The sequence below is a fragment of the Perna viridis genome, chromosome 3 (assembly GCF_037379345.1).
Source record: "Perna viridis isolate PV_CMFRI_1.1 ecotype Kerala chromosome 3, ASM3737934v1, whole genome shotgun sequence".
Taxonomy (NCBI): domain Eukaryota; kingdom Metazoa; phylum Mollusca; class Bivalvia; order Mytilida; family Mytilidae; genus Perna; species Perna viridis.
The window spans coordinates 60839196-60858557 of record NC_142447.1 but is presented as its reverse complement, the minus strand read 5'-3'; the positions used below and the strand labels follow the sequence as shown (position 1 = coordinate 60858557).

The 19362-nt window shown below is 32.6% G+C and overlaps 1 protein-coding gene across 3 annotated transcripts in view; it reads right to left on the bottom strand.

Annotated features, from left to right (window-relative positions):
• LOC148623203 (coiled-coil domain-containing protein 186-like) overlaps positions 1-19362 on the bottom strand; it is a 46505-nt gene that overhangs the window by 15198 nt on the left and 11945 nt on the right. For all 3 annotated transcript variants that reach the window (XM_088573812.1, XM_088573814.1, XM_088573813.1), the window contains exons 5-14: positions 15313-15525; positions 14609-14728; positions 12702-12806; positions 11187-11285; positions 10569-10798; positions 10029-10209; positions 5512-5586; positions 2756-2840; positions 2474-2553; positions 415-612 (exon numbers count right to left, since the gene is read on the bottom strand). In XM_088573812.1, the coding sequence (XP_088429938.1) occupies positions 415-612; positions 2474-2553; positions 2756-2840; positions 5512-5586; positions 10029-10209; positions 10569-10798; positions 11187-11285; positions 12702-12806; positions 14609-14728; positions 15313-15525 (1386 nt within the window). The remainder of the gene's footprint in view (positions 1-414; positions 613-2473; positions 2554-2755; positions 2841-5511; positions 5587-10028; positions 10210-10568; positions 10799-11186; positions 11286-12701; positions 12807-14608; positions 14729-15312; positions 15526-19362) is intronic.

Here is a 19362-nt window from a genome sequence, read left to right as displayed (position 1 = left end):
ACTATAATATCTAATATGGTAGGATTGAAATTAATAAATATTTTTGCAAAACTGTGGGTTGAGCTGTAATGTCGTCAACTAATGAGTGTAAGGAAATATGTGAATGGATGACTTAACTGTTTCAAAGGACTGGACTGTCTGCAAGCTAAATATAGGTCTTGCATCACCAACCTATTTTCAAGTACTAGACTAAGAGTGCTGATCCAAATTTATTCAAAGGTATGGCATGCCATATCGAAAATTTACAATGAAATATCTTTCAAACCTGTAGGACTAGACTGTCTGTGGGATTTGTGGGACTTGGTTACTTACCTGTTCTTAAGGGACTACACTGTCTATAAGCTAACTGAGGGATCTGTGTGGACTAGACTGTCTGCAAGCTAATTGTGGGACTTGTGTTACTTGGTTACTTACCTGTTCTGGGGGACTAGACTGTCTGTAAGCTAACTGTGGGACCTGTGTGACTGGATGACCTGCACCATCACCATTGGTTAAAGTATTTAAAGAACCAGTGGAACTTGTCCTTGATCCCAGACTAGTACTGTCTTTGTCTCCATTTGTTTCGTAAGTTTCTAATTTCCTCCTGGCCTGTTGTAACTGTCTGGTTAAATCCTGATATAAAAATAATTTATGATATTCTGATATGTATTAGACTATGGCATCAAAGAAAGTTTAATTCCATGTTATGCATATTTAAATTCCCTTATCTAATATACATCATAGTAATCATATGAATAATAAGTTTTACATACTGACATTCAAATTATGCCACGATAATAACAGAATTTATGAGGATAATTTGTTTTACATACTGACATTCAAATTATGCCATGATAATAACAGAATTTATGAGGATAATTTGTTTTACATACTGACATTCAAATTATGCCACGACAATAACAGAATTTATGAGGATAATTTGTTTTACATACTAACATTCAAATTATGACGTGATAATTATAGAATTCATGAGGATAATTTATTTTACATACTGAATGGGTAGAATTTAGTTGAACATTTAGAATATGGTCTGGGCTACAAACTTTTTTCCCAATTTTTAACCCTGTATTCTTTGAATAATCAAAATGATAAATACATGTATTATCTATTGACTACATCAAAATAAACACATGTATTATCTATTGACTACATCAAAATAAACACATGTATTATCTACTTACTACATCAAAATAAACACATGTATTATCTAATGACTACATCAAAATAACTACATGTATATCTATTGACCGCATTAAAATGATAAATACATGTATTATCTAATGACTACATCAAAATGATAAATACATGTATTACCTATTGACTACTACAAAATAACTACATGAATTATCTAATGACTACATCAAAATGATAAATACATGTAATATCTATTGACTACTTCAAAATAACTACATGTATAATCTAATGACTATATCAAAATAACTACATGTATTACCTAATGACTACATCAAAACAACTACATGTAATATCTAATGACTACATCAAAATGATAAATACATGTATTATAGCGAGCGCCGTAAAGCAGTGAGAGCTCTACGGTTATTACATGTACTATCTAAATTTCCCTTAAGGTTCCCCAATATACTAACGAAAAAAGTCATTTCCTGGAAGTAACAAATAATGACTGTCCTTATGAAAAAAATTCATCGCTTCCTTAAATCAAACAAATAATAAAATATAGGTTAGGATTACATTTCAGTAAAAATAACTTTCATCTTTCCAGAGTTTTTGAGTCTTCCTTTATTTTTATACTCATTTAAAGAAGTGAATATGATGTTTTTAAAAAATTTGGGCAACACATGGATGTATGTATATGTATCTCCGCTGTTCCACTGTTGCTGTTGTCAAGAACCTACCTGCCTTTAAAAAAAAATATAACTCCCATTATATAATCCAAATCAAAGTATAGCTTTTCTAAGATAGGAAAGGCACTCATTTTCTTGTTTGGAATTAGCAGCTGTCAGTTGTTTACATCACATGATATATGTAAAATATTCCCACAATCTGTGGAGAACTGTAATATTTCCGGTATCTGTACAGATTGAACTGATCAGCCAAATCCGAAAAGGATGTTGCTAGAGATGTCTTTAAGGGTTAAAAAAGTATGTCAAAGTGCTATAAAGTTATTGACCATTTTGAAAGCGAGGGGAAAGAGGGGTATGGGATTGGGATTTTTCATTCATTGAAAAATAAATTCCCTCATTATTTAAGAAGGCAGATTTTCAAACCAAAATATGGATTTCACTTGCTGCTTAAATATAAATAAAAATATTGCACTTGCAAAGCAAAAATTGCTGGGTGCTCGCTGATTTAAACAATGCCTACTCCATATTCTAATGACTACATTAAAATGATAAATACACGTATTATATAATTTGTTAAAAACAATCAATCAATGACATGACAGAAGATGTTTCCAGTGTATGACATGCAGATTATTCTGACATTAAGATACCTTCATGCTATTGACATGTTTTCTCTTTAGCGTTTTTATTTCATCCTTTTCATCATCGATCTTTGTAGAGAGCTCATCAACTTCAAATGTAACATAATTATATTAAAATAAATATACTTCAAACATGATTTTAAATTTACAATATCCTAATAGTAGGCACCTCAGGAGAGATTTGATCACTGGTAAATAACTTATTACCTCATCATAACAATGACCACAACTATTTACATATTGACTCCATTTAATACAACAAAATGCTTTAATTCATAAAAAATGACTTACCTTTCTTTGTTTTTTCCTTTAACTTCTCAGACAATTGAGAGATTTCCTGTTGATTCTTGTCTGATTCCTCAGACAACCTCCTTGTCTGAAAAAAAGGAATTAACTGAGAGGTGAAATAACATACAATGATACCAGTCTTTCAAATATATTCTTCTTAATATTGGAGTAATATATAAAAGGCAGTTTCAAGAGAACAAACCCAGACAGATCATGATTCAAAAACAAAATGTAAAATGATTAATAAAAAGTTAGGTTTTGTCAATTGATTGCCTTATTTATCATGCTTTGGTATTTTCTTTGATGTCATTCTGCTTTAATGATGTTCACCTCTGTCCAACAGGGAAAAGTGATAACAAGCAGAAATACATTTATGGTGCATATCATTAAAATAAACTTCAGTCAATCCTCGGTAACTCAAACTCAAAAGAACTATTGAAATTTGTTCGAGTTATTGGGAGTTCGAGAAATTGAAGTTTGAACATTTTCGGATTTTTGTTGTTGCCCTAGTTCGATTTTATCATTAGAAACTGCCTACGTCCTTCAAAGTTTGTTAGTTCATGGACCTTTTTTATTCAGTTTTGGAAGATTATGTTGACTTGTGGACATTAAAAATACTGTGTTTGCTTTTAAAAACGTCATGCAAACTTCAGAACATTCTCGAAGTTCAATCAGTACTATGTTAAGATCAAAACTACCTAATAAGTGATGACTTATATAATACCTGCAATTAATTAAAATGACACTGATTAATGATAGGGTTTCAGTTTTTCACACCTTTTATTACCCAAGCTGACAAAATGGGTGACGAGTTCAAGTTAGTGAGGGTTATTCTCTAAGATTTATTACCAAATGGGCCGACTAGTCAGTTCTAGTGTTCGAGAAATCGAAGTTAGAAAAATCCAAGGTTATTTATATTGATTACATAAAAGGCAATTTTAGTACTTTGATTTGTTTTTGAGAAATCCCGAGGAGTTCGATCGAGTGAAGTTGGACTGTAATTCAATTGGATAATGGGCTTTACATATGATGTTTCATGAGTCTTTGAAACATATCTTTGATATTTATAGAGGCCATGCCCACAATTTATAATTAGACAACATTTATTGATCATTATGAATTGCCAATTTTCTATATAAATCTTAAATATATTAGAAATGACAAGCAGGAAATGTAATTACAAGAACTGAATTTTTTTTTATATTACATGGTGTGTAAAAGCATATACGGGTCGCAAATTTTTTACATGAAACCTAGAAAACTTTTACACGCCAATTTTACATCAATAAAAGCTTCACAGAGCGCAGCATGATAGGACCACAGTAGTTGAACCTTGAACAGTTGGACAAGTGTAGACACAGCATTAGTTTTTGACACACTTAAGCATAAGGACTTACAATTTATTATGGACATGTCAAATAGTTTGGACATTACATTGCATAAAATTTTAAACTAAATTAAAAATTTTCAAATCAGACCAAAAATAAATAAGCTGATTTTTCAGGTGTGGCCCCTTTGACTCCTTAAAACTAGAAAACTGTAACAGATATCTGAAATCTGATTACCAAATGCAGGCAGGATTTTTATAAGGAATCCAATGAAGAAATTTTTTTTTAAAAATCGAACCAAAATTAAAAAGCGGATTTTTTAGTGTGTGGCCCATTTGACTCCTTTAAATTGGAAAACTGTAAGAGATTTCTGAAATCTGAATAAATGAGCCGGCAGAGATTTTTATGCGGAATCCAATGAAAAAAAGAATTTTTGCAATCGGACTTAAAATAAAAAAATTTGACCCCCCTAAATCTTGATGTCCAAAACACATAAAATCTGCTGATACGTTTGTTTACCTGAATAAAATAAGGAACACATTATAAAAAGAATAATATCATTAAAATTGGAAAAAACCCAAACATTTTACATGAGTATTAATGAAACACCAATTTTTGGCCCCTTTTCCTAAAACAGTAGGCTCCACCAAGTCCTAATTAAATAGGAACCTTTTTCCCATGGTAAGGAGAATCTTTCCATTTTCAGAACAATTAGTCAACCTCAACTTAAGTTATTGCATGGAAACGAAATGACTCCAAACGACATCAACAATGACTGCGTCATAACATTTAAAAAATTTTTTTTTACGATCGTATGAAAATGACACATTTAATTCTTAAATGAATTGTTATTCTGTGCATAGAAGAAGTGAATTTTGGTATTGATTTGTGCATGTATCGGAGGGAGGTATATTCCCATTACTATTGATTTGTGTGTGTATCGTAGGGAGGTATATTCCCATTACTATTGATTTGTGCATGTATTGGAGGGAGGTATATTCCCATTACTATTGATTTGTGCATGTATTGGAGGGAGGTATATTCCCATTACTATTGATTTGTACGTGTACTGGAGGGAGGTATATTCCCATTACTATTGATTTGTGCATGTACTGGAGGGAGGTATATTCCCATTACTATTGATTTGTACGTGTATTGGAGGGAGGTATATTCCCATTACTATTGATTTGTACGTGTATTGGAGGGAGGTATATTCACATTACTACTGATTTGTACATGTTTTGGAGGGAGGTATATTCAAATTATCATTGATTTGTACATGTATTGGAGGGAGGTATATTCACATTACTATTGGATTCATATTTGAGTAAATCATCTTCTATAATTACATGTATTTGTGATTTTGATTATGGAAAGAACAAATAGCTCAGACTCTTTTCATTGATATTTACATGGGAAGTATAAACTTACCAGATCATCTAAGTTGGTTTCTTTAGATTGTAAATCCATTCTTATACTTTGTACTTCCACTGATAACGACATGACCTTAAATAAACAGACTAATCATTAATGTGAGCAAAATACGAAAAAATCTAATGCACAATTGGAAACTGTGAAAGTACTTTAAGTCATGGGAACCAATTTTCGTGGTTTAGGGGAAAATAATCAGTTTGTAGATTCTTGAATTCATGGATTTGACAACTTTGTCATAAAAACGAATGGAATATCTTCTTTTCGTTGGGAACCAAATTTCGTGGTTTACCAAATCTATGAAATCCACGAAAATTGGACCCCAACGATTAATAATACTTTCACAGTACCACATATTAAACAAGAGGCTCCAAGGAACCTGGATGAATTTTGCCTTTCAAAGGCAATACATTTAACATGAAGTTGTCCAACAAATTTGACTCAAGACGACTATGGTACGACTTATCATAAGGATCATTTCAGCAATTGAAAGTTTCTATCTATCATAGTTTTCAAGATATTGACTGAAAACTGAAAAAAAAAAAAAAAAAATTTCCCCTTTCAAGGGCAATAACTCTTACAAGGAGTCATCTGACAACTCTGATCCCTGAAAACTTATGTAGTCCTAATAATAATGATAATTTCAGCTATTGAAAGAATTTGACTAATGGTTTTGGAGATATAATAAGTGAAAAAATCCCTACATCAGTTCTATGCAGGATACCACTAGGAACATTTGTACCAAGTTTGGTTTCAATTGGTCAAGTAGTGTCAGAGGAAAAGATTTTTGAAAATAATAACATGAAAAATAGCAATAAAACGTCAAAAAAGGGCCATAACTCCAACATGACTTAACAGATTAAAACAAATATTTGACCAGATAGATCTCATCATGTTGAACACTTTTAACCCAAAACAGAATAGCTAAACCTAACGGTTTTGAAGATATATGCAAAAAACTAATGTCTGACCCCTATGTTCTATTTTTAGTAACAACAGCTCTGTTTTTTGACAGATAAAAAATCCCCACATCAGTTCTAAGCAGGATACCCCAAGAAACATTAAATATCAAGTTTGGTTGGTTTAAATTGGTCAAGTAGTGTCAGAGAAGATTTCTGAAAGAAATAAAATGAAAAATTGCAAAAATCGTTGAAAAAGGGCAGTAACTCCAACATTGCTTAACAGATTAAAACCAAAATTTGACTGTAAATAGATCTCATTATGCTGAAAACTTTTATCCAATGTCAGAATTTAGCTAAAATTAACGGTTTTGGAGACATATGCAAAAAACCACTGTCTGACCCATATGTTCTATTTTTGGTAACAGTAGCCATGTTTTTCAATGAATCAAAAATCCCTACATCAGTTCTCTGTAGGACATCCAAAGAAACATTCATACCAAGTTTGGTTATAATTGGTCAAGTAGTATTAGAGGAGAAGAGTTTTGTATAATTGTTAACGTTGACGATGGACGCCAAGTGATGGCAATAGCTCACATGGCCTTTGGCCAGGTGAGCTAAAAAACCACATAAACTCATTTTCTGTTGAAATTAAAAGTTAAACTTTGAATGCTTTGGATCTTCTAGTAAGAAACAGACATCAATAGGAACTCAAGGATTTTCTTTTCAAATAAAATCAATCAGTTTAAATTTAGACCCTTATTAAGACCATCTTGGAAATAGGCCCAAAATAAAAATTCTAAAAAAATAAATAGTAAGATTCAGCATAAAAAAGAATTCCAAGAAGTCAAGACTTTACATTAAACCCACATTGAAATAAACATTTAATACAAAATTTAAGAAATGCAAGTTTTTATCCCTTAATTTTTCAAAAATAGGACCATAACACACAATCATTCCCAATCTTTCTTTTGTCATAAGGAACCTTATGGTACAATTACATGGAAATCTGTAGACTTACAGGGTATGTAAGTCTCATCACGTGACTCTGTGATTTTATGAGAATGGGTCCTTGTCTACCATTCAAATGAATGGAGATTCGTCATTAGCACATCATTGGGTCCAATATAAAAGCAAATTTTTTTAGTGTAAAAATACTGATAAAAAATGACAAATATCTAGTTCTACAAAATAAAAATGTTAAGAAAAGAGTAAAATATAAGATTTTCCTTGTGATTGCAGCATTTCGATTTCCCAGAAGTAAACAATAAAATGCAGATCCGTCTTCTGATTTCAACACGTTCTACATCGGAAATTCCGTAAGGGAAACTGAAACTAGAACGAGACTTACAAACCCTATAGTAAAGTAATTACTTGGAATATGTACATCTATAGAAAATCAGGTCTTTACCATACCAGATGTACGTCCATAAGGTCAGGTCTTTACCACACCAGATGTGCCTCCATAAGGTCAGGTCTTTACCAGATGTACGTCCATAAGGTCAGGTCTTTACTACACCAGATATACATCCATAAGGTCAGGTCTTTACCACACCAGATGTATGTCCATAAGGTTAGGTCTTTACCACACCAGATGTACGTCAATAAGGTCAGGTCTTTTCCACACAAACTGTACGTCCATAAGGTCAGGTCTTTACCACACCAGATGTACCTCCATAAGGTCAGGTCTTCACCATACCAGATGAACGTCCATAAGGTCAAGTTTTTACCATACCAGATTTACGTCAATAAGGTCAGGTCTTTACCAGATGTACGTCCATAAGGTCAGGTCTTTACCACACCAGATGTACGTCCATGAGGTCAGGTCTTTTCTACACCAGATGTAAGTCCATAAGGTCAGGTCTTTACCACACCAGATGTACGTCCATAAGGTCAAGTCTTTACCACATTAGATGTACGTTAATAAGGTCATGTCTTTACCACATTAGACATACGTTAATAAGGTCAAGTCTTTACCACACCAGATGTATGTCCGTAAGGTCAGGTCTTCACCATACCAGATTAACGTCCATAAGGTCTAGTTTTTACCATACCAGATGTACGTCAATAAGGTTAGGTCTTTACCAGATGTACATCCATAAGGTCAGGTCTTTACCGGATGTACGTACATACGGTCAGGTCTTTACCATACCAGATGTACCATATTTGTCCATAAGATTTAAATGCCATTATATTATTTGCTCTCAAACAAATACAGTCGAAGCTCGTTCAGTTGAAGTCAAAGGGATCATGCAAAAAGGTTCGAGTTATCCGAGGTCGAAGATAAACTGGAAATACTAGTAGTTTGGTCCATGATTGTTTCTGTGTTTACATCATTTGTTGTACATGTACTTCACTTTACACGGTTCTTCGTAATGTCTTGCATGTCAAATAAGAAGATATTTTTTTTGTTTGTTGTATGTCATGTTTGAAATACTGAATGGCACTGAGTGTTTAAGTGAAATTTCCTTTTTATTTTTTCTATATCAAAAACGTCATAGTTCATAACATGCTGCTTTGTTTGATTCAAACGAAACGAATGTAGTCGTTGAAATAGTATTACCCTTACTATCGTCTGTTTGATATTTCATTAAATAGTCTGATATCATTACAATTCATCTGTATTTTTAAAAAAAATTTTCAAAATATCAAAATATCTGATATCACTGTTAGTGTAAATTTCAATGTGTTATTAATAAAATTTGTTTCTTTTAACAACTAGCGCAATTTTAAATTAATTAAATAAACAAATCAAACCATAAAGAGTGTCAACAAATTAATTTTAAAAGCCACGCTGATTTTTCTTAAAACACACTTCGATCATGGTTTGTAATAAAGCAATCAGTTTTCTTACTAATTAGTTGACTTTGAGACATCAGGGTTAATTAACTTCCAAGTCCTATCGAGGGGACTGATTGATTACCTCGAGTAATCTGAGGTTTCGATTCATCCGAGTTCGAGTCATCCAAGGTAAAATTGTATTGGAGTTTTGCTGGGACTTTGTAATTAGTTTGAGTTATCCGAGATTTCGACTAATCCGAGTTTAACACATCGAGGTTTGACTGTAATATGTCTGTTTCCTGCTACCTTACCAATCCTTGTGTTTTGTGCCTATCCTTAACATTTTATGGCCATTTTGGCTCAAGCTTCACCAATGTCTAGATGTTTCCCCATGAACTCAATGTAAAATGTTTTTGAAAAATAAAATAATTTCACTACCCACCTATCCTATTTTTTGCTGGTAGCAGGAAACAAGACTTTTTTGGCCTTATCATTCAATAGTAACTGAATTAAAATAACTTGTAAACCAGTTTCTACACATTATCAAAATAGGCTTACAGACCAGTAGTGGGTCCAGAGAATCACCTGGGAGGTCGATTGGCTACAAAAAATCTTTGTTAAACCCTTTTGTATGAGTGCATAAACACACAAAAATATGATACTTTCATAAACTTTCTAAGTCATAGGGATCCACCCACATATAATGACTAAATTATATCATCCAACAATAACTGAATTAGTCTAACTTGTAAACCAGTCTCCACATATTACATACCTTACCATCCAACAATAACTGAATTAGCCTAACTTGTAAACCAGTCTCCAAATATTACAAACCTTATCATTCAGGGCTGAGTTTTCTGACTGTAATTCTGCATTCTTTGCTGATAGCTTTTCTGTCAGTTCTAATTTTTCTGCTTCACGTTTCCGACAGCCTTCCATTTCAATACTCAAATCTTTATTACTTATTTTGAGTGTTGATATTTCTGAGTCTAAGGATTTAACTGTCTTTTGTGAACTGTTTAAATAAATGAATAAGCATTAGTACTGAGAGAGGACTGTCAATATTACTGAGACAGGACTGTCAATATTACTGAGATAAGGTGGTCATATAAAATAATCAATAGAAAGAATTGCTTTTCCACTAATTCAAAAATAACTTAATCTTTCTTCATTTTCCTTTATCAACACTACTAAACATATAAGGATTATTGTTCAGATACATTGAATTCAGCCAAAATTTACTCTATCACCTTTTCTACTGATAGTTACATGGATCACCCCTGTAACTGTTTTAAATTCATATTTAAGATCTATATGGGGTCAAAATTTTCATTTTTTTATGACCTCTAATTCACTTTAAATACTATATTTTACTTTTTAAAGTCTGTCTGCAGCTGAACTATGTGTTCCACTCTGTCCTGTAGATCTTTATTCTCTGTTTTCTGTTTCTGTAGCATGTGCTTAAATTTATTCATTGTATCTTCATCTTTGCGGTGTTCTTCCTCTAAACACTGAGTTTTATCTTGATAAGTCTGAAGTTCTGCTAGTGTTTCTCTATGTTTTATCTTCAGTTGTTCTAACTCCTTCATTGTGGTTGTGTATAGCTGTCAAGAATAAATTATGGTTGTATTTCTTAAGCAGAATTTCATTTACATGTGTGTTTAACTCTCACTGAATAATAAAGCAGTTGAACAACTGCTTAAGAAAATATTGTTGTAACTTCCTCGTAATATATGGATACAGTTTCATTAGTTATTTTTTTCTTTGTTCAGTTAAAGCAATTTAATATGTAAACACTTGCATTGAGAAAGGTGTTTGGATTACAAACTTTTCATGATAAACTGGGCAACCATAATAGTAGCTTAATTATCCTTGATGACCCTGTTCAAGTTACCTTAACAAAATGTTATATTTTACCAATTGCTTAAGTGATTTTCTCATTATAAAAACGACCACATCTACAGTCCAACTATACCATAGTTTAGTGTTTACCTCCTCTTTATCTTTACTTTCAGTTTCATGTAACAATAACTCTGTCTCCTTTTTCTTGAGCTGTTGATCCAAGTTGTTAGACTTGATCTCTTCTGATTCCTATAAAATATATCTACAAAAACTGATCTAAATCAAAACATTGTTTTATACTAGATATGGAGATAATATACTAGATAAAAAAAACCAAAAAACTGACTAAAGACGATCTTCATTGTACAATACTTACTCCTCTCTACAAATAAAGTGCAGCTTCTTGTAAACATTAGTAATGTCTGAAGTACTTAATCCTCATACAGATATTGTCATAAAACACTTGGTCAGCCGAAAAATGACCCAATATCATTCTCAAATTCATATGGACTTTCCCCACCCTTTATCTATCTTTGTGGTGAGGAAAAAATAACTGTACATTGCCATGCACAACACATTCAATTTATCACCCAAAATTTATTACAGCCTAGACACAAAACAGTTCTACAAAAATCATTCATTAGACCTAAAGGTCAAAGTTCAAGGTTAAAGGTTACCAACTATGGTACACTATCTTGAGCTGATAAACTCTCAAGTTCAAAATCAAAAGCATACACCTAAAGAAAAAAATTACAGCATGGACAGGAATTTAAAATTAAAAAATCATTAATTGGACCTTAAGGTCAATGTTCAAAGTCAAACTTCATCAACCATCGTACATGACACCTCTATCCTCATGCTATTTATCAAAATCCTACAAATAAAAGACACCACAATTAAAGCCTGGACATGATTTGTTACAGATGGACAGACTGATTACTAAAGGGGTATGCCACAAAGTGGAAGGGTCCTAATTATCCTATAAACAAGAGTTACATAACTCCTATGGAATATATGCACACATTAACTTTCAATATAATATAAACCAGAACTCATTTACATCAGATGTTTCAAATAAATATTAATCACAAAAAACATTACAATAAAAGTCAAGTCTGATAAGCTTTAATTATTTCCTTCTCCATCACCCTGTAACAAAAAATAATCCTGATTTGTTTCAGTTCCTACCTGATAAGGTTTGATATTCTCCTGACAGTGTCTCCTGATTTGTTACCTGATAAGGTTTGATGATCTCCTGACAGTATCTCCTGATTTATTACCTGATAAGTTTTAATGATCTCCTGACAGTTTCTCCTGATTTGTTCAAATTCCTACCTGATAAGTTTTGATGATCTCCTGACAGTTTCTCCTGATTTGTTCAAATTCCTATCTGACAAGTTTTTATGACCTCCTGACAGTTTCTCCTGATTTGTTCAAAATCCTACCTGATAAGTTTTGATGATCTCCTGACAGTTTCTCCTGATTTGTTCCAATTCCTACCTGATAAGTTTTGGTGATCTCCTGACAATTTCTCCTGATTTGTCCCAATTCCCACCTGATAAGTTTTGATGATCTCCTGACAGTTTCTCCTGATTTGTTCCAATTCCTACCTGATAAGTTTTGATGTTCTCCTGACAGTTTCTCCTGATTTGTTCCAATTCCTACCTGATAAGTTTTGATGATCTCCTGACAGTTTCTCCTAATTTGTTCTGTTTCCTCTTTAGCTTCCTTTAATCTCTGATTGATTTTCTCAAGATTAGCTTTAGTATCCTGTAAGACACAACAACTTTCCATATTTACATTGTTAGAGATACTCAACATCAATACACTACATGTATTAATGTCAATATTATTCTATAATTGGCCATCTATGTCAACAACACAGGTATAAATTAATCTTGTTGAATCATGACCTATAAAGATATACAAAACACTTTTTATAAACGATAAATTCAAAAGCAGTAAATGTACCAGATTAAGATTCTATTATTCACGTACTTATTCTCACTAGAACTATCTACACTGGTTTCCTGATAAAAATTATTTATAAATGTAAACATAACAAACATTCCCTTATCACAAATAATGTATTTTTTCAATTGTTCAGCAGTTTAATTAAATGTTTGTTTGCCCTTGTATAAATTATAAAAGAACTAAAATGCTTCACAGGGTGCAGGTGGATACAACCACAGATGCTGAATCCTGAACAGTTGTGACAAATATAGACACAGCATTCAAACTTGATACAGCTCTATATTTGGATTGACAAGGTTCTGACAAGAATGAAAGTGGACAAACAAATAATTTTCATTTGAGGTTAGACATAAGAAATTAGCAATTTATACCAAGTTAAGGCAAATGCTTATTTCTGACTCCTTAATGAACTAAAATTTGCTAAAAGGAAAGGATCAAAACCCTCCAGAGCCCATCAAAACCTTCCTTTAATGGTAAGGAACTTATTACTACAAGTTCATAAATCCATACACATTCACTCAAGGAAACCAAAAAAATGTATGTATATGGCCCCTCTTCGGGCCATAATTTCTAAATAGATGCAGTTATTATCAATAAAATTAATCTAAGCATAACTTGTGGGATTGAACCCCATGATACAATTTCATAAAGATCCATATACATGTACATGTACTATATAATAGTTCTGTCTTTTGGCCAGATGTTTGAGGTATGGACTTTTCCGATTATTTAAGAAATCCATACACTTTTTACTCCTGCTACTGTTGAAAAACACTTATTTCTTTCAGTCCCTTATTCCTACACAGTCTAGTTCTTAACCCCCAAAATCCATCCACATCTAACCTTTGTAGTATAGAACTTGGTTGCACAAAACCATAGATCTACCAGTATATAGTCAAATTTCATTAAATTCCCATCTTTGACTCTTTTGGCCCTTTATTCCAAAATCGTTGGGTCGTAACCCCCACCAAATCAATACCAACCTTCTTTTTAAGGTATGGAACATTGTTGTAAAATTTTATCAAGATTAACAAACTAATGTTCAAGTAATTGCACAAAAACCAAATGACTATGGACAATGACAACAACAACAAAAAAAGAAAACAATAGCACCATACCATCATTAAAACTTGGAAAACAAGAGGCTCCTAAGAGGTTCCCAGAAGCCTAATCCCTCATCCTGTTCAATTTTTTCCCATTAAGGGCAATAGCTCTAACAAGGAGTTGTCTGACAACTTTGACCCAATTAAGACTTTTGTAGAGCTCTTCAAGCTGAAGAGGAAAGTCCCACTTATTTTCATGTTTAACTCTTGATCTACATAAACGACACAATTTTAAAGTAGATACCCAAAGGATGCTGATGACTAAGTTTAGTGATAATTCACAGAGTGGTGTCAGAGGAGAAGGTATTTTTTTAAAAATTAAAGACAAATGATGATGATAACGACTACAACGGATGCCAAGTAATGACAAAAGCTCACATGGCCTTTCAGGCTAGGTGTGCTAAAATGGCTGCTATGAATAGAAGAAAATCATGCCCGTATATCTGTCAGGCTACCCATCAATAAGGCCAATAATAATCATTAAAACAGAAATACCTTGTGGCTATCAAGCTCAGCTTTCAATTTATTTTGTGCCCACTTGATTCTGACATCTGAAGAGGACACTTGTTCCCGAATTTTTTCTGCTTCTTTTTTCAGAGACATTGCCTCATTTGACTAAAACAAAATGTTCAAAAATCAATTTATTCCCAATTTATAATGAATACATGCTTCAGTTACTTTGCTAATTGCTTGTCTTATTTTCACAAGAAAATAAGAATGACCATTTTCATTTTGCAATATTCATGTCTCTTATGTACTATATTTCTATATCAATAAGCTCATCTAATCCATACTGTAAATTTAATACCAGTGAATACCTTTGTGATTTTTTTTTGTTTTCAATACACATGGACTATGCATGCTATATGTATATAAACACTGTAACCCTGTATACATGTATAAAGGTAAAGCATGATATAAGAACAACAAAATTTTCATCAACTTAGACAACACTTCCTTGGCTTACATATATATGTAATTTTATCTTTTCCTTTTACTTATATTTGAAACCTTTACCATGAACTTAACCTTTAAATCTAACTCATGTACTGGTCTGATCTTACATGTAACTCATGTCCTAGTCTCAATTTACCATGACTTTGACCTTTAAATCTAGTTCAAGCCCAAGACTCTTTTAACTGCTACCTCTACCTTAAAATCTAATTCATACCCTAGTCACATTTTACCATGACTTTTACCTTTAAATCTAGTTCATGTCCAAGTCTAGTTTTTTCAAGCTTCAGATCTTTTATTTTACCGAGTAAACTTTCTTTCTCTTTGGCATTATCCTTTATTTTAGATTCCAGCCTCTCTATATTTTTCAGAGCTCCAAGATTATTTTTTTCAGCCTGTGCATATTTAACTACCATCTGATCTTTCTCAGTTACTGCTTCTTTATATGCCTTGTTCATCTAAGGAAAAAACATGAATGTACCATAAACAGTACACCATATGAAATATACACACAAAAAAAAAACAACAACAAACAAACAAAAACAAAAAACAACTCTACATGACTTTTAGGACCTTGTGGGACAATTTACTAAAAAATTCAAATGCTTATTCTTGTGTTACACATGTGTAGTTGAAGCTTATGAAATGCTTCTTTTCAGCTCCTTATTCCTCAAAACAGTTGGGACCATAAATAACCCAATGAAGTATTTTGCAGGGCTTAGGTTGAACCCTGAACATTTGGGGCAAGTATGGATACACCATTTAAGCTTGATACAGCTCTGAAAATTGATTGTGATTAAATATTTGACACAGGAAAAAAAATTTGATCAGAACTGCATTGTCCCCTTTTTTGATCTCTTATTCATATCTAGTTCCAGTTGCAACCCCCAAAAACAATCCCATCCTCCCTTCTGTGGTATGGCACAATAGGTACAAACTCAGAGATCTTTCACTCTAGTTATTATCTGGAAGTTACTTGTTTCTGGCCCCTCATTCCTATCAGTTCAAGTCAAAACATCTAAAGTCAATCCCAGTGATCCTTTTGTGGTATGGCACCTTGTACAACAATTTCAGAGAGATTCATTCACATACAGTCAAGTTAATGTCCCAACAACATGAAATGCTTGTTTCTGGCCCCTTTTTTGTATAGAAAAAATGAACAGATATGGCGAAACGCCACAAATGCACCATCGTATAACCTTTATGAAAATAGTAAATACTTTCAGAGATCACCTAAAGGTCTTCAATAAGTGTAAACACACCTTTAAATAAGCTCTGAAATGCCTGGACAACAAAAGTAATTAAATCCAATGTAACAGAACAATGACACTTCTACAAAATAAACTAAAAAGTCAAATACTGTGAAATTATTTTTGTTCGTTGGGTACCAATTTTCGTGTTTTTCGTGGAAAGGCCAAACCACGCATTTTGGTTACCAATAAAAAAGATATTTTCATAGATGTGAAAACTGAAAACCTAAAAACCACGAATTCCAGAATCCATGAACTTGTGTTTCCTGCCTAATCCACGAAAAAAAGTACTTTCACAGTATAGACACGAAAACACATTAATGACCAGCATCTCCTGACTGAGGACAGAATTGTTACTTTAAACACTGATTCAAGATTTGTACATGATTAACACTGATATTTGTATGATAAATCCTCTCTTTATTTAACTGTATCAAATTTGTCACCCCGAGGTCACCTCAATACAATGGAAACTATAATGGTCTTTATAAAAGATTTAAATTAAAAATTAAAAATTATTTCTTTAAATAATACTGTATAAAAATCCTTTTCCTCAAGTATATATATTATTTCCCAAAGTTGCTGTCTTCATGCTCATTTCCAAATTGCATGGGTCCTAGGCCTTTTCCCAAAATATTGAAGGAAAATTTGTGGTCTTATTAAAAAATTAATACCAACCTTCCTTTTGTGAAATAGAACCTTAGTTTGACAATCTAATACAAATGTAGTATTCTAGTATTCAATTTATCCTACAGAGTGTCTAACGACAACACTAAGAATGACACTACAATACCAATGATTCTAAGATAACATTTTAATATTGGCTAAGTCTACTTTTTTAAAGTATGAAAAAATGTGTAAAATAATGAGTACATATTGTTCTTTCCATCCAGATCCTTCCTTGCAGAATCAAATCCTTTACAACTAGTTTCTATAGTATACATGTATTCTACATATTGTAATATTACTTCATAAAATGAAACACGTCATATTTACCCTCAGTACATGTATATCCTTAAAACACTCATTTAAATCAATAAACATATCTTTAATTTTTATGCATATAATAAATATAAAAAAGATATCAGCTAGGCTTACTGTATGTTGTAATGGATGTATAGAGGATCAAATGATTACAGTTAAATATCAGTCCATATATTTTATTACAAATCAGTATATATGAACACATTCATGTGGCTTCTAAACGCCTTTTGTTTATGTAGATACTGTGAAAGTATTCTTGTTTCCTGGAGTACTAATTTTCGTGGTTTTCATGGGTTAGGTAATTTGGTTCCCGATGAAAAGTAAATTTTCTATTCATTTGTATGACAGAGTTGTCAAATCTACAAATTCAAGATATGAACTGATATGTTTTCCCTAAACCACGAAAATTGGTACCCACGAATAAAAGTAGTTTTACAGTACATGGAGTCACCATTCCTTCCTGTTTCATACTATACATTTAGTAAAAAAAACAAGGACTACCATCCTCTACACAATGCTTTTGCCTTTAAAATGTATGTCTCCCTTTGTTCTAAAGGAAATGAAAATTTATTATCCATAAGTAACAAAGAGACACCTGTTAATCCATTAAACACAAAGTGCCAAAACAAGGGTAATCAAGGAGTTACGATTGGTAATCAGTAAAATAACACAAAGTGCCAAAACAAGGGTAATCAAGGAGTTACGATTGGTAATCAGAAAAATAACACAAAGTGCCAAAACAAGGGTAATCAAGGAGTTACGATTGGTAATCAGAAAAATAACACAAAGTGCCAAAACAAGGGTAATCAAGGGAACATAGTTACGATTGGTAATCAGAAAAATAACACAAAGTGCCAAAACAAGGGTAATCAAGGAGTTACGATTGGTAATCAGAAAAATAACACAAAGTGCCAAAACAAGGGTAATCAAGGGAACATAGTTACGATTGGTAATCAGAAAAATAACACAAAGTGCCAAAACAAGGGTAATCAAGGAGTTACGATTGGTAATCATAAAAATCAAAGACTAGACACATCAAATAACATGAAATAACCAAAATAACATGTACAAAGTGACCAACCCAGATTCCAATTGAGAGGACTGACCAGGTGCACTGGTAGGGTAAGTGTCTTCTGCATTTCTAGAAATGCTCATAAAATGTCACTTCAGGGGTAGATGAAAGAGGAAATGAAAACTATGACACAGTGAACAAATAGGTCCTCATGATGCAAATGGATACACTGTAATGCTTCATAAGTTCATGAGGATGACCATAGAACTTGTGGAGTGATGACTTTAATCTTGTGACAATATAACCCTGTTCCAAAAGCCTAATTGTAAGAAGTTGAGCACAGCAGAAAAAGACATATAGTTTTGGCAAGCTCTGGTATAACATGAGTTGTGGTATAAAAACTCCATACACAGGTGCTGAAGGCTACAGGTACTGCAGCATTTCATGTTGTGATACCTACCAATTTGATTGGGATTTGGTTGAGTAATTTCAGAGGAGTTGCAATGACAAGCTGCTCCATTTGTATATTTAAGAAAATTTAAATTTCCTGTTTTTATGCAGAACTACACATTGTGTCCTAACAACCTACGAAGTATCATGAAATTTGGTTCAGTTGTTTCTGAGGTGTTGAGTGTACAATCTGCTTCAGTAGTATATTTCATGCTATTTCCAAGTTCAATGGGCATTACTCCCACAAAATTGAATGAGTCAAAAATTTCTGGTAGTATGCACAACTACATATTGTGAAAAAGCAAGCTACACTACACACAGAGAGGAATGGTTCTCTAACTCTTAAGTTAGACCTTAGTGAAACTCCATGTTACACAGATATTTTGAGTGATTAACACTCATATTCCATCTAGCCAACACTGACCGTTTGTATATTGTAATAGTCATAAAATTCAATGAGGCATAACGGGGAATTCATTGTAAGATATGATGTATATTCTGTTTCTGTTTCTCAGGTAATTTGGAGCACTCCAGTGAAGATAAAAATTTAGTGATGTCATAAAAACTTCGGCATCATCTAACTTTTTTTTATTTTGTAC